Below are 27,304 nucleotides of genomic sequence, written 5' to 3'. Positions count from 1 at the left end.
ATTGAATTTTGAATTGCATTATGTGACTTCTTTTGCAGAAGATTTAATTTGTGATTACTGTGCACTATGGTGGGAATTTTTTACTCTGTACATGCCTGCCGTGTAATGGCTACATAACATAGTTGAAAGAGTGATGGATTTAGAGTCAAAGGACCTGGATTTGAATGCTATATTTGCCATTTACTTCTTGTATGGCCTTGGGCAAGGCACTTTGTTGTAATTATTATTAAAATATTAGCACCTGACATTGTATGCTAAAGTTTTCTTTTTTTGAAAGTTTTATAGATATGTTTTATTTTATATTGCAAACCTTTACATCTCCAGCCACTCCATGAGAAGTATCTTGTAACAAAATAAATTAGTAAATGTAATATTATAATGATTTCATCTGAGAACGTTCATGCAACATTCCACATCTGCAGCATACCCTTACCTCCATATTTAAAGAAAAAAAGCATCTATTTTTTTCCCCTTCCTATCCTCCACTCTACTGAAAAAGAAAAGGAAAACAAATCCCTTGTGACAAATATGTCCAGTTACACAAAACAAATTCCCTCAGTGATTGGATACAAATGTGTGTGTGTGTGTGTTTGTGTGTGTGTGTGTTCCTCCCAACCCTGAGTCCAGTATCTACTATGTCATCTGTCAGTTTCCTTATCTGTAAAATTATGACTAGATCACGTGACCTCTGAGGACCTGCCCAGCTCTGAAATCATGATCTTATAATCCTAATGGCAAAGGATGAGTGCTAGACCAAAGAGAAAGGCATCCTAAAATCATAGCTAGATTGGAGAAAATCTGGGCTGCAGTTAATATTTTGCTCTCTCATTTCGTTGAGTTGCTTATATTCATCTGAGACTTTGCACATATTGTATAAACTCCTCCACCCTTCCCAACATAGATACATATACACACATACACACAGGCATGCGCACAGACTTACTGAAAGAAAACTCACAACATAAAATGGTCCAGATGAGCAAAGCTGCTCTTTTGGAATAGCTTATTTACATCACAGAATCATTTTCCACTTTCCAATAGTATTTACAGAATGGCCTCTTTAAATGCCCCAAGGGAGCTAATTATTTAAAGCAATAGTTCTTAACCGTTTTTCCTCTCTCATCGGCTTCCATGGCTGTCTGATGAAGTCTATGGACTCCTCAGAATAATATATTAAAATGCCTTAAACTAAAATACATTAGGATTTAAAGAAAACCATTTATATTAAAATAGATATATCAAAATACTTGAAAAGGTCATAGACCCCAGGGTAAGAAACCTTGATTTAAAGTATAATTAAATTTCTTAAAATAATGATATTGAAACATTTCTTGCAAATCACATCTTTGGTGTTTACCATTTAGGCTGTCACTCTTTCCTGAGAACATCAGCTATAGAAGATGAGTTTGTGAGCTCCTCTGACAGGCATTAGTTACTTTCCTTCTTTACCAACGTTTAGTGGAGGTTTTTTGGCATCTTCTTAGTGAAGGTGATTATAGCCCCAGATATCAGAAACTTTTGACATTGAGCTTTTGCTTTCTTTAGCTCTGTTAAATAATCCTTCACATACTTGGTCTTTAGAGCATACTGTGTAACAAAATTAAGTTGATTTTTGGTACAATGGTTTTTAAAGTAAGTATTTCTTACATTTATGTAAATGAGAATTTGTTCATACAAATGAGTATCTATAAAGCTCAACATTTAAAAAAAATATTTTATTCAGGAATCTTAAACATAGTGTGCCATTGAGTCTTTCTTTGGAGTGGTCTCTGTTTTCCAAAGGTTAGTGAGCTCTTAAAGTTATTAAACTGTAGATAGTTGAGCATCTGTTTTCCTTTTCTCACTCCCTCATTTAAAAGTGAATAAAACTGTCATTGTTTTAAATTTTTCACTGTTATTTTAAAAATCCATGATGGTTGTTGTCATTCATTCTCAAAGAGGACTAAAATGTCACTACTATGTTAGAGTCAAGTTAAAGCGTTTCTGACTATGGCTGATCAGACCAATACAAGCTCAAAGTGCTCTACCACTGGTTGGACACAAGTAGTCCAATACAAGCAGTATTTCGGGTGGATTCTCTAAATCTGCACATCTCATGTTTCTTTTGAGCCACTTCAGTTCTGCTTTGGTTATAGAGCACAGCAGCTTTTCTGATGAGGGCACGCCATTCTGAGTGGTCCTGTGCCAGTGGCTCCTATACAACCTGGAAAATTTCAGTTAGCTTTTGTATGAGCGAAGGACCCCCCCACCTTGTAAATCTTGGCTGGAATAGAAGTAGTACCAGGTGCTTTACCACCGAAGAGGAGCCCAGTGGCACTCAAAACCTCTTCCTCAGTTGCAAATTTGTCTAGAGATGGATTGATTTCTTTTTTGTGTGTGTTTTGTTTTGTTTTTTAAATTTTATTTTTCATTTTTAACACAGTTTATAACAGATAAAATAATTCAAACTTTTGGTCAGGTGATATTTCTTTTTAAAACATTTACAATGTGGACCACAAAAGAATTTTTTTTTAAACATTAACCAACTGAGACACAAATAATATTTATGTTGCTAACTTCACAAGCTCTTGACCTAATTGTCTCCACAGTATTACTTAGAATTAAATGACCCTGACTTATTGTTGTTGGTCTAAAGTCCTATGCCTAATAGCTTAGTTTTAGACTTAACCTTGGATGTTCCCCTACCAATAATCTATAATTTAATAGATCTGGTATTAAGCTTACAAACCTTTTGACTATAGGAAATTGCCACCAAGAGTAGGGACATTGAAGGGATACAGTATCTCCCCAACTTCAGGTCAGTTCCAGGCAGGATTAGATTATCCACTTGCATTCAGTCAGGCTTAAAGTCTGCCACGTGCCAGTGCAGAAATTGAGTCAGGAGAATCCCATCTCAGCCCATGCTGAACAGCCTCTCTCCCACGCTTCCCTTGAGATCACCTATGCAGTTCCTACTAGCATCTCATCAGCTTACTAGCATCATGGATTGGAGTCTCAGATCTCCTTGCTTACTATCCATACCTGCAGTTAGACTCAGAAGAACAGTCACTTAATAGTCCCATTGCATCTAAAAATGGCAAGTTCCAATAATCAGGTTTCAAATATGATTATAGTTTCACTTTGGCTAAGGAACATCTTTTGAGGCAAGTCTTAAGTGGCTCACGTGTCTTTCTATACATGTTCTAGTTCCTGATTAAATGGCAATCATAAAATCAAATTTACCATTAAAACCTTGACTTTTCCATCAATGCCAAATTTTACCCAAAGTTACCTTCCTCTAGGAAATTTAGACTAAAATCTTTTCCCCAAACTAAAGATGTCATTGATTTATTCTCAGTAATTAATTCAGTCAATTGTTTTAATACTAATTGCTTTTACTTCACTTTGTAACATGCCCAATTTTTCTCCCCAACACTCTCCTTCCCCCCCCATTTCCTAATACCTTGCATTTGATTACTCCTTCCCTCAGTATACCCTCCCTTCTATCACACCCCACCCTTCCCTTATCCCTGTCTTCTCTCTTTTCTTGTAGGGCAAGATAAATTTCTATACCCCATTCCCTGTAGTTCTTATTTCCTGATAATATGTAATAAAAATTCTCAACATTCGTTGCTAATACTTTGAATTCCAACTTCTCTCCCTCCCTCCCCCTCCCCAGCCCCACTGAGTAGGCAAGCAATTAAACGTAGACTAAATATGTGTTGTTTTGCAAAAGACTTCCATAATAATCATGTTGTGTAATACTACTTATATTGCCCTCTATCCTACTCTTACCCCCCTCTTCTTTTTCCCCCACAATTGATCTTGTCCCTTCTCAAAAGTGTTTATTTCTAGTGACTCCCTTCTCCCATTTGCCCTCCCTTCTAACATTCCCCTCACCCCACTTGTTGCCTCCTCTCCTACTTTCCTGTGGTGTGATACAAATTTTCATATCAAATTTAGTGAGCATGTTATTCCCTCCTTCAGCTACATGTGGAGAGAGTAGCTTCATTTTCCCCCTCTCCCCTTCTCCCTTTTCTGCTCCATTGAACAAGATTTTTCTTATCTCTTTTATGAGTTATAGCCTGCCCCGTTCCATTACTCCCTTTCTCTTCCTGGTGTTTTCCTCCTTCACCCCTTAATTTTTATTTCATTTCATTTTATTTTTTTTGTGCATGGATATCATCTCTTCTTATTCAATACACCCTGTCCTCTCTATCTATATATGTGTATGTGTGTGTATATGTGTACAATCTCTCCATCTACTCAAATACTGAGAAAAGATTCAAGAGTTATAAATATTTTCTTTCCATGTAGTAATGTAAACAGTTCAACTTTAGAGAGTCTTTTATGATTTTTCTTTCCTGTTTACCTTTTCATGCTTCTCTTGATTCTTGTCTTGGGAAGTCAAATTTTCTATACAGATCTGGTCTTTTCCTCAATATGAATGATTGAAAGTCCTCTACATCATTGAATGACCATTTATTCCCTTGAAGTATTATACTCAGATTTGCTGGGTAGGTGATTCTTGGTTTCAATCCCAGTTCCTTTGACCTCTGAAATACCCCATTCCAAGCCCTCTGATCCCTTAATGTTGAAGCTACCAGATCCTGTGTTATCCTGATTGTATTTCCACAATACTCAAATTGTTTCTTTCTAGCTGCATGCAGTATTATCTCCTTGATCTGGGAACTCTAAAACTTGGCCACAATATTCCTAGGAGTTTCTCTGTTCAGGTCTCTTTCAGGAGGTGATCGGTGGATTTTTTCAATATTTATTTTGCCCTCTGATTCTATAACATCAGGGCAGTTTTCCTTGATAATTTCATGGAAGATAATGTCTAGGCTCTTTTTTTGATCATGTTTTTCAGGTAGTCCCATAATTTTTAAATTGTTTCTCCTGGATCTATTTTCCAGGTCAGTGGTTTTTCCAATGAGATGTTTCTTCTATTTTTTCAAATTTTTGGTTTTGTTTACTAACTGCTTGGTTTAACTCATAGTCATTCATTTCCCTGAACTCAATTCTCTCTTTCAACAAATTATTTTGTTCAGTGAGCTTTTGAACCTTCTCCTCCATTTGGCTAATTCTGCTTTTTAAAACCTCCTTCTCCTCATTGGCTTTTTGGACCTCTTTTTCCAACTGAGTTTGCCTCTTTTTAAAGCTATTATTTTCCTCAACATTTTTTGGGTTCTTCTTCAGTAAGCTGCTAACTTGCTTTTTAAGCTCTTCTATTGCCTGAGCTCAGTTTAAGTTCCAGAGTATTTCCCTTTGGAGGCCCTGGGGGCAGAGGCCTTGACTTCCTCTGACAGTATGCCTTGTTCTTCCTCATCTGAAAGGATGGGGGGAGACACCTGTTCCTCAAGAAAGTAACCTTCTATAGTCTTTTTCTTTTTCCCTTTTTTGGGCATTTTCCCATCCAGTTACTTGACTTCTGAGTTTCCTCTCCACAGCCACCTTGCCTCCAGTTCCACCCAACCAGCACTGGGGCCTGAGATTCAGATGAACTGCTCCAAAGCCTCAGGGGCTTTAGGTGGGGGCAGGGCTGCTATTCAGTGTGAGATTAAGATCAGCTACTCAGGAGGGGGCAGGGCCACCATACAGGGCTCAGTTCCCTCAGGATTTATGATGAGACCTTCAACAATGGATGCTGGCTACTGCCTGCTTTGGGAGCCTTGTCCGCTGCTGCTTCTACTGCCGCTGCCTGAGGAGGTCTGAGTTATGGGGATACCCTGCTCCTTTCTCAGCCAGCGGAAAAGACCCTCTCACTGACCTTTGGCACCTGTGGGTTGAGGGCTCTGTGCTACTGCTGGAGATTCTGTCCCTGAAGCCTGCTTGGATCTGCTCCTCTTGGTGCCGCATGGCCAAAGCTGGGCTGGGCTCTGTTCTGCATCCAGTGGGACAGACCTTTCCCATTGGTCTTTCAGGTCACTCTGGGATAGAAATCTCCTCCACTCTGTTGTTCTGTGGCTTCTTCTGCTCTAGAATTTGTTGAGAGTTGTTCTTTACAGGTATTTTATGGGCTGTGGGGTAAGAGCTAGAGTATGTGCATCTTTCTACTCCACCATCTTGGCCACCCCCCCCTAAACAGATTGATTTCAACCTGAGGTAAATGGTCAGTGACTTCAGCACTGATTGACTATGATCTGTTGAGAATACTATGGAATTGTTTAGCCCATTTCTCCAGGTTCATGTCCTTATCAGTGTGGCTCCATCAGCACTGACTAGTTGAGATGCACCATAGGTCTTTGGCCCATAAGTAGCCTTCTGGCGTCATAAAAGTGCTTTGGATTGTTACTATCAGGGTAAAACTGAATTTCATCTGCCTTCTTACTGAGCCAAGAATCCTTCATTTCTCTAAGCTTTGCTGGTATTTTACTTTAATTGATAGAGTTAAATGCTGCATTCTTAGAAATGGATGAACTGTCCTGCTGGTAAATCCTGTGGAATTCTTGTTTTTCACTTAGCAGCTATTGAATTTTCCTATCATTTTCATAAAACCAGTTTTGATGTTTGTGAGCATTCTGGCCCAGATGAATAAATGCAGTGCTGTACAACAAATCTCTGAGAGTTGCCCATCCTTTTCTGCTCAACTGTTGCCAACTGTGTATTGGCTCAACTTTCCCTCCAAGTTAGCAAGAAACTGTTCCTACTTGGAAAGGCTCCCCTATCTGTTGACAATAAATTTTATGGTAGTCATTTTGCCTTGGGGCAACCATTTTTGTTGAATGCAATTTAGCTTAGGATAATTCTATAATTAATCCGTCATTTTGCTCTACATATTGCCTCTGTCACCCTTACATGTTGTCTGTCTCGTCTCCTTACAATCCCTTAGTCTATTAAGTGCTAATGTTTGCTGCAAGGGTGCATCCATGAAGTTTTACTGCATTTAGGCAGATGGAAGACAGTGTTGTTGAAGAGAAGGTCATGGGATGGACAAATCTTCAATAGTAAGTGACCATTCCTCCCAAGGACTCCCTGCCATGACTGGTAGTCTGAGCCTGCTCTAGCATTGAAGTCACCCAAAATTATAAGCTTGTCTTCTTTCAGCACATTGATGATAAGGATCTCCAGGTCTTCATAAATTTTTTCTTTGACTTCATCATGTTCCACGATGGTAGAAGCATAGGAAGTGATGAAGGTGACATGGTGTTTTCTTGCAAGTGGAAGTTGCATTGCCATGAGCCTGTCATTCACTCCTTTTGGTAAACATACAAGCTTGTTGACTAGATTAGTTTTGATCATAAAACCTATACCTTCATGGCCGTTGGAACAAATTGTTCTCATCTGCCCATTCCGCTGGAGGAAGTCTTCCTATTCTTGGGGTAAACATTGCCCCCCAACTCATTGACAGGTTTGAGACCCCCTCTGTTATCCTCAACCTTGTTTAGCCTATCAGCCAAAAAATGGTTTAGCAGGAGAGTTAGGTGGATCATGTAGACACCACAGGTGGAAAGCAGCCCTGAAAATGGGATGTAGGGTGTGTTCAAGGAAGACTGGTACCTCTGGTGTCAGGGCTGCTGAGCCCTTTTTAAGACTGCTTTTTCAAAACTCAGTGAACTGTGTTGTAGAATATGTATCTAACTTGGAGAAAAAAATAAGGTGTTTTTTGGCTTTGGTGGCTATTTTTACATTGATAAATCAATTGATAATAATTTCCATTATCTCAAATGTTAGAAGACAGAGAAATTATTCTTTATATCAGAGAAAGAGAGAGAGAGAGAGAGTATGTGTGTGTGTGTGTGCGCGCGCATGTGTTTGTGTATGTGTGCATGCCTATGTAAATATCAACAACTCATTCAGCTGATTTTTGGTTGTGCTGGACTCTTGACTCCATTTAGAGTTTCCTTGGCAAAGATACTAAAGTGGTTTGCCATTTCCTTTTCCAACTCATTTTACAGATGAGGAACTGAGGCAAACAGGGTTCAGTGACTTGGCTAATAAGTGTTTAAAGCTGGATTTGAACTCAGGTCTTCCTCACTCCAGGCCTTGTGCTCTAGTCTAGCGCCTAGACCACTTCACAGGATCACAAACTTAAAACTGAAAAGGACCTCACAGGTCATCTAGTTGAACCCCCTCATTTTACAGATGAAGATACTGAGGCCCAGAAAAGTTAAAGGAGTTACCCAAGTTCATGCAGTTTATAAGTTTTAGAAGTAGGATTTGGTCCCCAGGTCCTCAGATTTAGATTTATTAATCTTTTTCACAGTGAAAAAAAAGTTAAGACTGAAAAAGTTCAACTTAAAACCTTTGTAAAGAAAGTTGATAGTTGTTATGTAAGACAATTTGTCTTCTCTAGTTATAATTTTTTTAAAACTTAGATATAAACATTAATGGAGTAGATTATTTCAAAATATTTTTAAACTGCAGAAACTGTGTTCTTGACTCTTTATTCAAAACATTTTTGACCTTTGGTTTAAAAAAGATGTCGGCATTTAGTAAAAGTGGTTAATAATAATTAATGATAGCTCATAACATTATATGATGCCTCAAGGTTTACATAACTCTTTATATGCATTATCTAATTATAGTGGAGAAGACAATGTAGTGCAAAGTAACTTCATAGTTATTCATTCAATTCCACAAATAATTACTAGGTGCTTAATATGGAATGTGCTAAGCTCCTAGAAACCAGAGAAAAATATGAAGGAATCTGCCTTCCAGGGACATCAGTTTTACTACCAGGATGTAACAAATGCATCACTAAATATATTTGTCTGAATTTATCTATCGAAATCCAGGCATTTTTTTCTGACTGTCCACTTATACCTGGAACACTCCCTTCTCTGCTTTTACTAGTGACCTTCCTGGCTTCCTTAAAGCCCTAACTAAAATCCCACTTTCTACAGGAAGCCTTCCCCAATCCCTCTTAATTCCCATGTTTTCCCTCTTATTATCATTTCCTGTTTATTCTGTCTATATATTGTATATATACAATGTATATATTTATTTGCATATTGTGTTCCCAATGAGATTGTAAACTCCTTGACGGAAGGGATTATTTTTTTTCCTCTTTTTGTACCATCAGTGCTGGCACATCTATTTTCTTGCTGTTCAGTTGCATCTGATTCTTTGTGACTCCCTAGACCACTTTCCATGGGATTTTCTTGGCCAAGACCCTGGAATGGTTTGCCATTTCTGCTTTTAGTGGATCACCTTTTTTTTTCAGACCTCTCCACTATGACTTGTCCTTTCTGGGTAACCCAGCATGTCATAACTCCTGGTTTCATTGATATATACAAGTACATCCTGCCACAACAAGACAGTGGTCCAGGAGGGACCTGACACATAGTAGGTGCTTAATAAATGTCTATTTAATCAGATTGGATACAGAAAAGGTTAAATGGAGGAAAGTGGTACCTGAGCTGAGCCTTGAAGGAGTCTAGGGATTCTAAGAAGCAGAGGTGAGAAACTCTTACCAAGCATAGGGGAGTTAGCCTGTAGAATAACAAAAGGAACAAGCCACCCACCTCCTGATAGAGAGGTAATAGACTCAGAGTGCAGGATGAGATATTTACATGCATACACACACATATATACATGTGTATATATATATATATATATGTATGCACACACATGTATATGTACATATGTGTATGTATATATATGTACACACATATGGAGAGAGAGACAGCTTGTCAGTGAAGGAATTTGTTTTATTATATGTTTGTAACAGGATTGGGAGGGAGAAAAGTCAGGTTTTCATTCATTGAAAAAAATTAAATTTAAAACCAGAATGGCAAAAGCACAAGAAATGGAATTAGGAGTTTGGAAAATATGCTAGTAAGTCAGTTTGAGTGGAATTTAGAGGGGAAAAATGTGAAGAGTCTGGCAATATTTAGTGGAAGGCAGATTATAGAGAGCTTAAATGTTGAACAGAGGAATTAAAGGTTTCTTCTTCCCAGAGAATGAGACAGAACCACTGCAAATTTTTTGAGTAGGGAAGTGATGTAATTGTATCTGTGCTTTTGGCAGCTTTTTAGGGAATGGATTGGAGAGCATGGAGACTAGAAACCATTTCAAAGGTCGTTAGCTGGTGTAGGGGTGAGGTGAGGATAGGCTGAACCAGAGTAGTTACTATGTGAGCAGAGAAAAAGGGATAGATTTATGAGATGTTGGGGGTTAAGTAGGGTGGAAATACTCATGATTCCAAAGTTCTGAACCTGGGTGTGTGGAAGGATGTGGTATTTTCAATAGAAATAGGGAAGGTTGGTTTGGAGGAGAATTATAAAGATTTCTATTGAACATATTGAGATATAAAGTGAAATAAATTGAGGGATTGGCAGGAGTTATTAGGGTATCATTGTGTGCAATCAGACAACTAGAGTTCGAATCCTTTCGTGGGCAAATCGTTTTATAGCCTCATTTTCCCCATCTGTAAAAACAGAAAGTATTAGACAATAGATGATCTCTAAATTTTTTGTCTAAATCCTATGAATCCTGGTTGGACCCAGTCAGAATAAATAAAAAATATTTTCATATATATTTATTATTTCAAGAATATGGACTATATATGTATATATACATTTACCATGTATATATATACACATATGTACATACACATACATGTATATATGTATACACACAGACACGTATATATATGAAATATAAGCAGTGTGCCAGATCAGTGGTGTCATAACTCCAGTAGAAATGGGGCTTCCAAACCTTTACATAAAAGCAGCTTCATGTTGACATACAAAACTACATATTAACATTACCTGTATTGTATTTTATTTTTATTTATTTTGTTAAGTATTTCCCAATGACATTTCAGTCTGGTTTGGTCAGCACTCAGGAGTTTAATACTTCTGTTCTAAAGTAAGATGTGTTTTCAAGTAGAACAAATATATCCTTTAGAACCTTAATCGATAAAATTTTCAAAGCTAATTTTTTCTCCATGACACAAAGGGGATACATTTCAGATCTGGTGAGGTTAAAATGATCAAAGTCTGAATTAAACGAAGTTCTAGTTACTGAGATTTTACTATAAAACATAGAACTGAACAAGTGTTATTTCTGTGCATCTGACTTAAAATGCTCTTTTTTCTAGGAGAATCTGTGGAAGGTCTTCGAGAGAATGACTACCTTCTGATTCATTCCTGCCGGCAGTGGACAACCATCACTGCTCACAGCCTGGAGGAAGGTCACTATGTCATTGGGCCAAAGATAGAAATCCCGGTACATTATGCAGGTATGACACTTTTTGCTTCTATGAGAATAATTAGGGGAGAAGAATGAGTGCTTAATTTTTTGTTCCACAGTGAGAGAAGGAAGGAGGACCTGTGAGAACTCTTCCTCTGAGATGCCTGTTGACATTGGAGGATTACAATCAATGCTTTTGATGGAATTAGTTTTTTATTTCAAGCCCTCAACCCCCAAATAAGGCATGTATGTAGCTAATTTGGGAGTTTCATTAGGTATTGTAACTGAAAATGTTGAAAACACAGTCAATTTTCTTAGTTTCTATGGTCTTGAAAATAGTACAGTAAGCAGTTCATTTTGATGGAAAGATCATTCTCTTGGAAGTCAGGAGACCGGGCTTCTGTTCCTAGCTCTATCACTTGGAGCTAGTCACCCACTGAACTCCTCTCTCAGCTAAAGGAAGGAAGGAAACAAGCATTTATTAAGTACCTACTTATGTGCCAGGCCTGGCACTAAGCTCTTTACAATTATTATCTCATTTTAACCTCTCAACAACTTTGGGAGCTAGGTGCTGTATACCCATACAGTTGAGGAAACTGAGGCAGATAGAGGTTAAGAGACTTTTTAAATGGCTAGTAGATGTCTGAAATTGAATTTGAACTCAGGTCCTCCTAATTCTAGGCCAAGTGCTCTATCCAGTGCGCCCGGTTCAGGGGCCTGAACTTTATGAACTCCACATTTACATCTAATTCTTAGATTCTAATGCTTAATGAGTAAAAAAGCTGTCCTCATAATTATTGCTTCTGGCTTTAGATTTTTCTATTTCTCCAATTTTCAGTTGTTTTTCAATCATTTCTGACTCTTTGTGACCTCATTTGGGGTTTCCTTGTGAAAGTATTGGCATAGTTTGGCATTTTCCTTTTCAGTTTATTTTACAGATAAGGAAACTGAGGCAAACAGAGTTAAGTGAATTGCCAAAGGACGTAGGGCTAGTAAGTATCTGAGATCAGATTTGAACTCAGGAAGATAAGCCTTCCCAATTCCAAGCCCTATGCTTTATCCACTGAGCCACCTAACTGTCAGTTTCTATATTGAAATCCATAAAATGAGCATTTTGGTGTAGTGGAAAGAAAACTGAATTTAGACTTCATAACTCTTATCCCTCTTCTCCCTCTGGATACATTTTAAAAACAACTGTAAAATGTTTAATTTTAAAACTGATATGGGAACATATGAAATAACTGTTATAAACTATTAGAAATGCTTATAGTGAATTATTTAGCTGCTAAATTTGTTTTTTAGAAAATTGTATCTATTTATCTGTTGTCAACTAGGTAGTACAGTGGAGAAAGTGCCAGACCTGGAGTCAGGAAGACCTAAGTTCAAATCCAACCTCAGCAGTGTGACCCAGGGCCACTCACCTAACCTGTTTGCCACTGTTTCTTCATCTGTAAAATGAGATGAAAAAGGAGATGGCAAACCACTGCAGTATCTTTGCCAAAAAAAACCCCAAATGAGGTCACGAGGAGTCAGACACCACTGAAATGACTGAACCTAACAACGTTACCTATCACCCTCTGATGTGTAATCAGACCTATAGTCCAAATTGCCATCACTTGGATCAAGTCATAATCAATTTTGTTGTAAAATAATCTGTACACATTTATATAAATTCCAGTGTCTTATAATTTTAGTTATCCAACAAATCATTAAGATACAGAAACATGCATAATGAGAACCAAGAAATATGCCTCATCCTTTCTTTATGGTAGTAACTTGGCATGCCAAAGCAGCAATGCTCACTCACATCCCTGAGATCTGTGAACAGTCACTTTCCACTTCATTCTTAGTGAAGTTGAAATGATATAAGTACAAATGCAACATCTTATAAACAATAGTTTGTGAAAACTCTCACAAATTGAAGCTAATTTACATAACACAACCAAATTACCTTCACTTGAGCCCCTTCTCTATGTATCTTGCTACCCAACTAGATGTCTTTGGGTATGACTGTGACTCTCTTGGCATGATGGCACACACTGCCTTATACTGGCCATCTTGTTTTACTGAACAATACGACAATGATGCCCCTGTTCTACACGATGACCAGATCACTTTGTGCTCCTCCCACTGGACTCTGTGTCCTTGGACATCTCTGAGAAATCCCAGCTAAGAGGGTGATCTGTTTGTTAAATGGTCCTGATACTTAATCCCATCTCACTTTAAATTTTTGGTACCAGTTTTTTCAAAATTTTGCATTTGGAGTTAAAGGACCTGGTCTCAAATTTCAATTTTGCCAGTCTTCCCCTCATTTAACATCTATGAGACTTAGTTCCCTCTTCTGGAAGAATAGGGGCCTTGGGTTCATTGATTTTTTGGGTCTCTTCTTGATCTAAATTTGTGATTCTACAATCTTCTGAAACTTGTTCTCAGGTATGTCACTATCAGTCACATCCCTGCCCACCCTCCTACCCCCGCATCCAACTTAGGCAAAATCTGAATATTGGTTGTGCTTGTACTCTTAGTAATAAAATACTCAGAAAATTGACAAAGATTCAAAAAGCAGTAAAAATGTAATTGAAACTCAATTTAGAAGTAAACAAAGGTAAAAAAAGAAACCTTTTGCATTCAATATTTTAATGTAGTAATTGTCTGCCTGTACTTATATATTTTCCTTGCAAAGATTTCATTCTAGGTAAAACATATCCAGGGGTAGACTATAATCAAGTGACTGAGAATTATTGTTTTTGTCGTTGTTGCTTCCTTTTTTTCCTTACTAAAGGTCTCTGGATTTATAAAATCCAGTTTTCTGTGATATTTTCCAAGAAAAAAATCCAACCTTAAACAATTTGTAACTATTCCAAACTAGATCATGCTAACGCTCTTTGTGTCAATGCCTCACTGTATGGCTCGATAACTTGTAACTGTACCTGTGTCCTTCACCTGCCGCTTTCCTGCACCTATCTCTTGTGCTTTGAAATGGGTCCACTTGCTTCTTAGCTGGTCCTGGATCAATCAGAGTCTCACACTTGCCTTTTCAGGGCATCATCTACCCAGGAGGAAATAAACAGATTTTTAGGTCTCCTAGCTTAGAACTTGTTCCTTAGCAATATTTCTCCCAGGCTCAGGAGGGGGCTTCAAAAATCAGTAGAGAAAATGAGACTGCAGGAAGTGCATTGGCTGCAAGTTTGGGCATCTGCTGAAACTGACACATCCATCTTACCAGCAGCTGTAAATGAAGCATAATCATTAGCCCTGACTGTTCTCCCTTTCACGATAGTGTTTGAAGCTGCTGAGGAAATGCATGCTGTTTTTCAAAGGTCTCCAAGTTCCTGTGGTTTTCTCTCAGATGGAGAGAAGAATTATTTTGGCTAAAAATACATGACTCCTCTGAGAATTGGTGTTAATGTTTTTTGATAACTATAATTGGTCGGGTCACAGAAAGTAGCAGAAAGCACCCTATAGTAAGTAGTCTTCCCCCAGCCCAATGCATCTAGCATGCTGCATTACCGGATTGTTTCTTAAACATTGCTTTCACTCTCTTGCTCTGGTATCTCAAGTGCCTTCAGTCTCTGACTGAAAGTGCTCCCATCCTACCTCTAAATCCCACTTTGTTTCTCCACCCCACCACTCCCTTGCATTCTTCTCCAGCTAAGATTTAATTCATTTCAACAAACGTTTATTAAATGCGTATTCCCTGGGAGGCATTGTGCTAAGTACTGAAGATACAAAGACAAAAACTGAAATAGTCCCGGATCCCAAATAAGTTATCTTCTTTAGAGGTCTCAGGGAGACATAGAATCAGAGATTTAAAGGTAAAAGGCACCTTAGAGTCCACTTAGTACAACCCTCTCATTTTACAGATGAGAAAACGGAATCTCAGAAAGGTTTAGTGAGTTGTCTAAGGTTATATACAGTTAGGAAGTGGCCAAGGTGGGATTTGAACTTCATTCCTCTAATGCTGTAGCTCTTTCTACCATGTCATGAGAAATTATTATTTTTTAAATGTTTATCTATTTTATTCTGAACTTAAGAAATAAAACAACCATTTCGATAACATAGCAGAATTAAGAAAAAGATGATTGTATATGAAACTGCAAATGTATTATATACAACTTGCTATTCCTTCTAAATATATAATGAAGTTATCATGTAATTTTTTTCTTCCCTGCCTTGCCGCAAGATAGCTACCATTAGATACAAATATGCGTATGTATGTACACACACACACACACACACACACACACACACACACACACACACAAAACCATTCTATACTTACTTTTATTTATGAGTTCTTTCTCTGGGTACAGCTAGAAATTATAATGGAATATAATATTTGTAAGGCCTGCAGCACAGACATCTGCCACATAGTAGGTGCCATGTAAATGCCTATTCCCTTGTTCCTCCTCCATACCATGGCAATAAGGAGATACGTAGCATCTAACACAAATAAGTAAACATAAAATCATGCAAAGTGACTGTAAAAAAGAGAGAATGAATACTACTTGGTGGAGTGGGGTGGAATTCAGAAAATTCCTCATGTAGGAATGGCATTTCAGCTGAGCACTGAGGGAAGGTGTGGATTTTAAGATGTACAAGTAAGAAGGGAGCATATTCTTACAATGGGGGACTACCTGTGTACCTGAACAAAGGTATAAAGAAGGGATGAGCTGTCATATTCAGAGAAAAAATGCAGTTTGCTTGAAATAGGGGGGGTATAAAAGGGAATAATGTGAAATAAGATTGGAGCAGTCGAAAGCAATCTTGTTGCAGAGGGCTTTAAGCATTCTCCACTGAAGGTATTCAGATGGGCACATTCTTGCCCCTGTATTTGCTTATGTCATTCTCCCTTCCTCAAATGGATACTTCTTCCTCTTTTCCCCCCTGCTTACAATGCTCAGCACCAAGGTTATCTCACTTCCTCTGTGCAAAGTCTTTTCCTAAATCCTCTTTTTCTCCTCACCCTGACAATTCCTAATGATTTCTCTTTCCTCACGGTACCTTAGCATTCATTGTCCACACTACTCAGATGCACTTTTGTGGTATTGCATTCTTAGATATTTTTTCACCTCATTGTTGTATTTGTATAAATTTGAGGGGAGAAGGATTGAATATTATATATTTTTGAAGTTTTAAAATTAAATGGCAGAATTAAACCACACATTTGAGCAGTACTATGCATATAGTAAGCACTCAGCAAATATTTGCTCTTTTCTACTATGCTCAGTATTAAATTTTCTTCTAAGATATAATAAATGTAATATTATATTATTATAATACATATAAATTATATAAGATATACATAATATAATATATTATATAATATATCATATGTGATATATTATATAAGATAGTATATAGTATAATATATAATGTTTCTAGTAAAATATAAACATAATAATAAAAACAAATATAAAAAATAACTCAAATACATATTTTATTTATTGTGAAAAAAATCACTAAACATTAGCAAAGAATTGGAAACAAAGTTGGTGCCCACTGATGGACAATTTGTGGTATGTGAATATAGTGAAATAGAAACGATGAATATAACGAATGCAGAGAAGCATGAGAAGATTTACTTGACCTGATGCAGAGTGAAAGTAAGCAGAGCCAAGACAAAAGAAGCACAAATGACTATGACATTGTAAGTGGAAAGAACCACCAAACAATCAAAACTGAGTATTAACAAAATTAGAAAGAGCAAGCCTGGCCCCAAAAGAAGAGCTGTGAGATGTCTCCCTTCCCCGCCTTCCCCATTTCACTCCTTGGCAGAGGTAAGACGAGGGTAGAAGTGGTACATTGCACATATTTTAAGCCTTTTACCATGCAGGGATTGGTTTGCTGACCTTTTCCCCTCCCTTATTACTGTTATCATTTTTTTCTTTGAAAATATTATTTATAGTATGGAATGGCTCCCTGGAGGCTGAGGAAGGATAGTGGGAGAAACTATGGTGATATAAAAAGCCCCAGAAATATAGATTAAAATGTATTAATTTAGCAAAATCATTAAATATGTTTAATTGGTAGTATTGCACGTGTGGTTTGGTGGTTTAAAAAAGTAGCTCTGTATCATTCTAAGGTCTTGTAAAATGTTCCACGTTACATTCTCCTTTTATCTTCGCAAAAGCCCTGTGAAGTCTTTCAGATGAGGTAACTTAAGCTCAAAAAGTGAATTTTCCAGGATCATATAATTAGTCAGTGTCAGAGTTAGGAGGACCTGGGTTGGAATCCTACATCCAAGCCTAATGCTCTTTCCAACATACCTTGCTACCTTTATTTTAAGATAAACCAAACAATGATTCCTTATTGTTACAAAGTTCAATATAATGGAAAGGATGCTGGATTTGGGGGTCAGATGCTCTAAGTTCTAATTCCAGTTGTGCCTCTAACTACCCATGTGATGTTGGATTGTTCTCTCAACCTCTCTGGACCTCGTTTTCCTTATCTGTAAAATAAAGAATTTGATGTGATGAGCTGTAAGGTCTTTTCTAGGTTTAAATATATAATTCCATGATGCTACAATAGAAAAAAAAATACCAGTTTGATATGGCATAGCTCCAAAAGGTCTACTTTTCTCTAGTTAAATCTGCTTTTATTTTGACCACACACCATTTCAAAATTCAGTTTTAATGGTTAAAGTGACAGCTGGAAAGTGAAATAATAAGAATGTGTCTAGCTTTGGGTAAAACTCATGACTCTCCTAAGAACTTGTTAGCCTTTTGGAATGACTGTAAAATCTGATTTTTCTATAAAAGAAATTTATATGACATATCTTATTTTTAAGACTTTCCAAGTTGAAACTTCATATCTTGTGGGACCTTTGGCAACATCAATAGCAGTGAATTTATTTACTCCTTTTAGTGTGAACCCTTATAATCAGAAGTTTCAGAAGCCCCTGTTTTTTTGATTCAGTTGGGAAGGTAGCCAGCTTCCTTCAAAGCTGCCATTCACATCTTCTTTACACAACACAATCAGGTAGTAAACTCAGGAAACCTTTTAGGTTCCTTGAGACTTTTCCTAGTAGGCAAAAATTTCCACAAAAGTCCATAGTATCACATACTCTTAAGTTCATCTCTCCTTTCTTTTTAAGATTCTCTTCCAAATATACCCATAAGAAAAACTTTGACTTCATTCAACAACCATTTATTTAAAAAACAAAACAAAACACTCCAACAATAATTACAACTATATGGTGGAATGAAGTGGGAAAATTGTAATACTGAATTTTAGAACTTATTTCATCTGTTTTGGATGAAACAACAAATGGCCTGACCAGAAAGCAGCTTTGACTTTTTTTATAAGCTGTCTAATATACTTCCAAGCGAATATTTAATTCCTGAAATGTCTCCCTGGTAAGCGTTTTTTAATCTTTCACTTGTCCTCATTTATCAGTTTCTGAAGGTCAGAGACTCCCTCATTTTAACCTAGCTAGCTTAATGCAATGCTATGTGCCTCTGGGTGTTTAAAAGCTCCTGATGAGAAGGAAGAAGCTGATAGAGGGGTTAAATGGCCACACATGATAATGATTAGTGACTGGCTTTTGAACATTATTCTCTGCCAGATGGAATGTCAGACACGGAAAGGATTATGGCTTACTCCTAGCACTTGGCTTATGAACTGCTCAGCTTGAAACGCTTCAGTGACTCTGTTGTCTTTGGGATAAAATATAAACCAATTCCTCCGCCTGTAATTTGACATCCCTCATGGTTTGCTTGTTACCCACCTTCCCTACCTTATTTCATGTCACTGCCTTTTACAAATTTGTATGTATCATATATTCCCCATATGCGAATGACTCATAGGCTCATAGCCATGAAGGAAGAATTCTTAGACGCCATTGAGGTCAACCCCCTCATTTTACAGATAAGGAAACTGAGGCAGAGAGAAGTTAAGGAATTTATGCTTACATAACCAGCATCTAATTCAGAATTTGAACTTAGGTCTTTGAGATTCTGACCAAGCCCAGTAGCTCTCTATCCACTGGGCCACCTACGTGTCTTTAAAATTACTTTGTTTTTATCTGTCTACTTCTGTGGACTTGTTTCCTCATAGTAGAATATAAACTGTCAAAGAGCAGGAACTGTCTATCTTCTGAGTGTCCTCAGTGCCTAACAAAACAGCAGTAGCTAACATTTATACAGCACTTTTAAGTTTCACAGAGTGCTTTACACATAATTTGACTTGATCCTCATGACAACTAATAAGGGAGGGTGCTATTCCCAGATAAGGAAACTGAGGTGATTTGCCTGGAGTCACAGAGCTATTAAGCATCTGAGGCAGGATTTGAACTCAGGCCTTAGTGATTTCAACTCTCAAACCACTTCAGAAAAATGATCTTATGAAGCCTTTGATAAAGCAGACACTTCCTCCATCCCACAGCTCTGAATCTTACCCTTCTTCAAGGTTCAGTTCAGATGCCACCTATTCTGTGTAGCCTTCCATCAATCATCCCTTCCAGACTTCCCACCCTCATCAGATTACTTTGTATTGTCTTACCTATCTACGGTTGTATTCTGCGCTATTTTGTTTCTTTGGTTATATCACCATTGCCCAGCAGGGTACTTTGTACTCAGTAGGTGTTTTCAAATTGTTTGTATTGAGTTGAATGAAAAGCATAAGTGTCTTGAAATCTATAACCAAAAGATTGCTTTGCTAATAAGAGTTAGAGAATACCAAACTCAGAAGAGATCTGTGGAGATCCATCAAGGTTGTCCCCCTGCTTTGAGGGGGGACAGTTGCCAAGAGATAATACTATTTCAGATTTTAAAGCATTTTTTTGGAAAAGTGAGACTCCAGAATGAAATCAGAGGCCATGTTATGTGGTAGAAAGAACAGTGAAACTTGGAGTGAGGACTAGCCCTGACTTGGTTATTTATTAGCTGTTAAAAGTTGACCAAGTCATTTAAAATATCTGAGCAAATTTCTCGTTTATCAAACAGCATCCTAATACTTTCATTGTTTATCTCTTAGGGCTTCTGGCAGGCTCAAACACGATAAGGTATAGTGAGTGCTTTCCTAACCACAAACGCCTATATAATTGTAAACTGTTGTTATTATTGATGAGCACATCAAGTATTGTTTTCACCACCTGTACACAGCTGCTGTATTACTTTTGTAATCATTGACAACAGAGAGAAATTCATTGATTCACACTGAAAATTCAGGATCATCTGGGTACAAGTTGACCTTTTTCTCTTATGTTATTGAAGAGGGGGTTTGATAAGCAAATAAATAAATAACCTCCTACAATTGCTGGATGTTTTTAAACCACCTATGAGAATCTACTGTTTCTAAAAATTTCAAAAATCTCCGCCCATTCATGTAGACTCAGCCACTTCTGCCTCCCAATCCAAATCTTTTTTGTTAGCAGTTGATTCATATTATTACAGAGGCAGCCTAGTGTGTGGTGGATTGCAAAGATTTAAGAAAGGAAAACTGAAGTTCACATACTCTGTGCTGACACTTGGCAAGCTCCATATTCTCTTTTAGCTTCATTTTCCTCATCTGTAAAATGTTAACACCTCCAGGCTGTTGTGAGAAGAAAGTGAGATACTGTATGTATCTTTATGTATCTTATACATACAGTATCTTTTGACTTTGCAAACTTTAAAATTGCTGTTCATTTTCAGTTGTTTCTGACTCTTCGTGACTCCATTTGGGGTTTTCTTGGCAAAAACACTGAAGTGCTTTGCCATTTCCTCTTCTAGCTCCTTTTACAAATGAGAAAATTGAGGCAAATAGAATCGATTAAGTGACTTGCCGAGGGTCACACAGCTAGTAAGTGTCCAAGACTGGATTTGAACTCAGGGAGATGAGTCTTCCTGACTCTCGTCTAGCACTCTATATATTGCACCACCTAGCTGCTTCCAAAATTTAAAGAGATTTATCATAATCATCGTGTGCGCTTAAGAATAATTAAACTGTGTCCATTTTAAAAGACTTTGTAATTTCATTTTTTTTTTTTTGGCCAGTTCAGACTGTGCTAGACTTTAAAATCAATGAGGCTTTTCTGAAATTCCATTTATGCTTAAGAACCATTTACTCAAACTCAAGGACTGAGCCACATGGCTTTGGGAGACCTAAACTAAACTTGAGATTGCACTGGGAAGTGAGTACTGACTTAGAGTCCTGTAATTGAAATTGATCCTCAAGTCACTAACTGTGCCCTGAGAAAGATGGAAAATTTCTTTCCATTCTGGCAAAACAACTTTTGAAGTTTGGATAAAAAGTTTCTTAGTGTGACAAGTAATTGATACCAAAAGCAAGAATCTATTCAGTCAGCGTAGCATATTTTGCTACCCACAAAGAAACCACTTAAGAAAAATTGGCATTGACAACTAGGAAAGTGATTACTCCCTTGCTCCGTAATTTTATTCTTCAATTTAGATAAAAGGTATTGTAAATGAAGTGTATCCAAACCTTCCAGAGAAGTTTGGCTACCAAAAAGGCAGAGGTTTGCTTTTACGAGTCTGGAATGGAAGTCAGATTTCCAAATTTTGCTGTCTCTCCTGTCATCAGCCCTTTGTAGGCATCTAAGACTGCTCACTTGAGGGTGGGAAGAATTAGGCAGAGGGGATTTCCTTCAATAAACAAATTTTTAAAAATCATTATTTTAAGAAATTTCAATTTCTATATAAATTCTGGTGCTTCTGATATTGATTCCCTTTCCTTTAGCTATTTTTATCCTAATGTTTTTCTCTTTAGTGCTGAAGTGAATGAGTAAGTCTTCTGAATTGTTAGCTCCTAGAGTACAAGAACCATGTCCTGTTTGTCCTTCAAACTCATTTATTCCCTTCTATACCTAGCACCGTACTATATGGTTGGCACTGTAGTTCGCATTTCATTGAATATCAATTGAATAGCACTGGACCTGGAGTCAAGACGACCTGAGTTCAAATCCAGATTCTCACACTTAGTAACTGTGTGACAAGACAAGTTACTTAATACTATTTGCCTCAGTTTCCTCATCTGTCAAACGAGCTGGAGAAGGAAAGGGCAAACCACTCTAGTATCTGTCAAGGGAATTCCAAATGACATTATGAAAAGTCAGACACTACTGAACAACAACAAAAGTCCCTTTCTTTCCTAGCTGCTGTATTCTTCAGTATTTTAAGTCTCTATGAAGCTGCTTCATGTCTTAAGAGGGTAAATGACACGTAAGTGCTGTGATGGTAAAAAAAAGAAAAAGTTGTTTTTCACCCCTCTTGCACAATCCATGGGACTCTTTAGCAAGCACCTGGGTTCTTAAGGCGGGTGGTGGCTGTTTTTAAAACGTGGGATATGCAATGTCTGTCTCTTGGGCAAAATTATAGTAATGCAGCATCTAACATAACCTTGGATTGTAATTACAGAACAAAAGGAAATGTTGAAACAAGCTAATTTTATTCTCTTGGGTTGTGAGTTTAATTAGCATGAATCATCCATTTTCAAAAGTAACTACTAGTGTTGAACAACGCTTTGTATGAGTATTTTGCCTATTACATGGTACAAAGTTTATTTAGTAAAAGGCAAATACCAACACTTTCTTAAAGATCTAAACATAAGCTGGTGATCTCTTATCTATAGGGAACAATTATTTTAAGAACACATTTCATATTAGTAGAAATTTTTATTTATTTGCATGCCTATATTGTAAACTCTGAGAGCTGGGATTCAATTCTATTACTATACCATGTATAGTAGGTGCTTAATAAATGTTTGAATTAATGTAATTTCTTGAAGTTTACAGATCTAGTAAATCAACAGCAATAGTCGATGTTTGTACAGCACTTAATAGTTTGTATCCCCAATCCTTAATGTAAAGAATGTAATATAGGAGGTGCTTAATAAATGCTTTTTGATTGATATATATCCACTCCTTTGATCTTGTGAAGTCCTTCAACAACAGGCATTTATTAAGCACCTACTTTGTGCTAGGCACTGAGCTAAGCAGCTGGAAATATTTGTAGTATAAATGTTCATAGCCCTAATTCACTTTTGAGGAAAATACAGGTGCAACTAGACTAATTGTGACTTGCCTGGGGTCACAAAGTTAGTAATGACAGAGCCCAGACTAAGCCAGATTAAAGAATGAATGAATACAACAAAAACATGAGTTTGAGTTTCACCTTGTGTGATAGAAGTTTTCCTCATTTCTACGGTCTTTTGGACACTTTGTCTGCAGCTCAAAGAGATTCCCCCCATCCCATCCCAGAAAAAAAAGAAAAGGACCTGTATGTACAAAAATATTCATAGCAGCTCTTTTTGTGGTGGCAAAGGGAGTTCCCATCCATTGGGGAATGGTCAAACAAATTATAGTGCGTAAATCGTAATGGAATGCTATGATGCAGAAAGAAGAAACAAATGAATGGTCCCTAAGAAACCTGGAAAGACTTGTATGAACTGCTGTGGTGTAAGGTGAGTAGAACCAGGAAAAGAGTTTATACTGTAACAACACTGAAAACAAACAACTTTCAAACACCTAAGGACTCTGATTTGCCATGATTCTAGAAGGTCCACAATGAAGAATGATACCGTTTTCTTGACAGGTGATGGACTGAATATGCAGAATGAGACACATTTCTGGACATGGCTAGTGTGAGAATTGTTTTACTAGACTATACATATTTGTTACAACTTTATTTTCTTTTTTTTATAGGGAAGGGGAGGTGAGATAAAATAAATACATATTCATTTTTTTATTTAAGCCTAATGGGGACACAGTGTAACTGCATATCCCCTCTGTATATTTTCTTTCAGAGGTTAATGTAATATGCCATATTTCCAAGACACTTACAGCCTGTCGTTTATGACTTTATCTTTTGCACTGTTCCTCATTTGTTTTCTCAGTGCTAGCAGAGAATACTCGATCAGCAAATGGGAAAATCTAGGACCTAGAGGTCTAAAATAACTGTGATAGCATGGACAGTAAATAGGAACCTGGAATTTGCCATTTCCCCTTGATTTCTACTGATGTAATGCTAGCGCAATGCACCTCCTCAAGGCCTGTAAAAGGGGCTAATCCAGCTCAAGTTGAGTTCAATTCATGGGATAATAGAATTAAAATTAGAGCCTATGAACAAGTTGGCTGTGACCTATACCACTTGTGGAGTATTTGTCTCATTGGCAGAAATGGCTTGTTTAACCTGAGAATTCACCTTTCTTGTTCATTTTATCTATCTGAGTAACTAATTGGAGCTTTAAAGGGTTAACTTTTTTGCTCTCAGATATTACTTTGAGCTAAAGGTAACCTCAGTTGTTTCTCCTTCACACAGAGTGGACTTAATGATGGGTTCCCAGAGGGCTCACAGGGTTAGATTTCTTTAAGGAACTACTTCACTGTTGGGAATATCATGCCCTAATAATAATATTTCTTGGGGGTTGGAGTCATCTGGCTTTTATGACTCACCAAACAGTGAAGTTGTATACTCAGTTCCTGGTAAAGTGCTTACCTGTTAGAGTGGCTCTCCCAGCATGCTCTGAGGCAGAAAAAAAGGATAAACTGTGTGTGGCAGATGAACTTCAGTGGTATTTAAGGCAGAGAGGATGATTCATACACTCTTCCATATTGATTTTGTGGGATGTTCACTGTATGATAACTTCAACTTGTCGGAACTGGTGTATTAATCATAGAACTTGTCTGTTAGGCTTGCCTTGTTAGTATCCTGTCAAGAGTAAGGTCAGCTAAATAGAATTTTAGTCTACAGAACTTTAAAGAAAGTGCACATATATTACATGTAATGTAGATTTGCAATATCTCATTCCTCTGTGACTTGGACTCATATTTCTCTTTGCCCCACAGCCTAGCATTCAAGGCTAAAGAAATACATCTTCCTATCTTTTCTCCTGAGTTGGCTCTTCCTTTCAACGCCATTCACTATTTTCCTAGTTACTTAAACTCAAAACCAAGGAATATCATTACTGTTTTTTTAAAAAAGTTTTAATATTTTAACATTCATGTTTTAATCTTTAAATATCTTAATTTTCTTAAATCTCCATGCATCCATTCAGCTGCCAGTTCTTAAAGATTCGGTCTCCAAAACATTTATCTTTTCCCTCCTTTTAATTTTCAAAGTCATCATCCTAATTTAGGCTAATTTCCCTGCCTCTATTTTCATTCACTTGTGGAACTCTTAGATTCAGAAAATACTAGGCACTGTGGGAGCTCTAATTAATTAGGACACAGTCCCTCTCCAGCGAAGCTTATTACATTTTTATGTAATTAAAAAAAAAACTCATCCACCTTTGATGTCCACCTGACACTCAGCTTTCACCACTGGCTCCAAGAATCTGTAGCACATGCAGAAGCCACACCCTGGTGAACTGTTTCAGCAGATGGGCTAAACCAGCTTGAGGTTACCTGATGGTAAACCAGTCAGTCAGTTAGGGGGCTTTCTACCCCAAGCATGTGAAGACTTCCCATAGCAGAATGAGCAGATAAGAAAACTTTATTACAACAGCCATGAAAGCTGCTGAAGCAATCACTGTGGAGTGCTTAGAGCTTGGTCAGATATTGAAGAAACCAAGGTCATTCAGTGCTCCTGGGCCATCACCAGTCTTGTCTTTTGTCTTGTCATTGGACTTCGATGACTCCAGAAGACAGAGTAAAGCAGAAGACCGTGCACCTCTGCCTCACTTAAATCCAGTTCGTTCTCAAGTCAAGCTATCACCCTGTGATTTCATTGGTTTTCTTCAAAAATGAAAGACAGACAATAAAAACAACAGCATTTTTTAAAGGAGAAGTAAGTCATATAGGGATAGCCCTCCTGATCTCCACCTCAGAGAATCTCTCTCATCCCTCAAGAAGAAGCTTAAACATCACCTCCCTACACTAAGCTTTCTCTGAGCCTCCAACATCTAGTGCCTTCCCTCTCTAAGTACCATGTATTTATTGTGTGTGTGTGTGTGTGTGTCCTCAATATATTCAGTATTTTCTTCAAGAACATGTTCAAAATTAATCACTGATTAAATTGCAAGTTGCTTCTTTATCGTTTTGGAATATTTCCTACATAGAAATGTTCCATAGGGTATTGCTAATTTTTTTGGATCCATAAGCTTTATATTTTGTTGCAACTTTACCTCCATAGCACACAAAGATATTACATATGTCACACACACACCCCCCCAACCCCAAGATGTACTTTCTTCATATATATCATGAATATATGCAGTATACATAGCACATATATATATATACACACATATATAGATGCACAGAATAAAATTTAAAACAGACACGGGAGTTATATAGATATAGCTATATATACATATAGATATTCATATATTCATTCATTCATTAGTCACTCACATATACATATGAAATCTATTATACACATACATATATGTTTGCATATATACATGCATGCATAATACACATGCAGAGAGATATATGCATGTAGTATTCTGAAGGTCCTCTCAAAGCTTAATGCTGTACTGAGACCTTTGGGACACCTTATATGTGTATGTATTGTTTCTCCAAATGGAATATAAGCTCTTTCATTTTTTTAAATATTTGTATGTACTTAATGAATGCCTATTGACAGACTGATAATACAAAATAGAATGATACATTCCCAAGAAAGATCCCTCCTCCTTCCAAATGATTCCCCACACTAGTCAGATGGATCTTTTTAAAGTGTGGTTGTGACCGTGTCAGCCCTTAGATCCTTCAGCCCTTAGAAACTTTCAGAGGTTTCCTATTGACAATAGCTGCTTGTACAGATTATCGATGAGCAAGATTAACTTGCCACTAGTGACCTCATTTAGCTGCTTACCTCTTCTCACACAAAGCAAGTTATTGTTGAGAGTCACTGTTAGGTTCCTGTTTTTGAATACTTACAAAATTGGGGAATTGACGATCTCTTCTCCTGCGGTGGCATATCTGTTTTTCTATGTATCTCTTATTTTTGTGTATGTATTTGTGTGAATGAGTGTCTCCCTCAGAAAATGGTTATGGAACAATGTTTCATGTCTGTTTCCTTGGAGATCAGGGTATTCTGGGTAGAGAGAGTGAGAATCACAGCATCCTTAGAGTCAGAGTAGACCTTAGAGACCATCTAGTCAGACCCCTTTATTTTATGGAAGAGGAATTGAAGTCAAGCCAGATTAAGTGACTTGCACATAGGGGTCATATAGCTAGTAAATGTCTGAGGTGCAATTTGATTCTAGGTCTTCCTGATTCCCAAGTCCAGCACTCTGTTCT

At 37.4% G+C, this 27,304-nt stretch overlaps 1 protein-coding gene across 2 annotated transcripts in view; it reads left to right on the top strand.

Moving 5' to 3' along the window:
• Positions 1–27,304, top strand: part of GAREM1 (GRB2 associated regulator of MAPK1 subtype 1) — a 209,826-nt gene that overhangs the window by 61,878 nt on the left and 120,644 nt on the right. For both annotated transcript variants that reach the window (XM_072604501.1, XM_072604502.1), the window contains exon 2: positions 11,027–11,167. In XM_072604501.1, coding sequence (XP_072460602.1) covers positions 11,027–11,167 — 141 coding nt within the window. The remainder of the gene's footprint in view (positions 1–11,026; positions 11,168–27,304) is intronic.

Source organism: Notamacropus eugenii, chromosome 4, assembly GCF_028372415.1.
Source record: "Notamacropus eugenii isolate mMacEug1 chromosome 4, mMacEug1.pri_v2, whole genome shotgun sequence".
Classification (NCBI taxonomy): Eukaryota; Metazoa; Chordata; class Mammalia; order Diprotodontia; family Macropodidae; genus Notamacropus; species Notamacropus eugenii.
The sequence above is the reverse complement of the archived record's forward strand: the minus strand, read 5'-3'. Positions and strand labels throughout refer to the sequence as shown.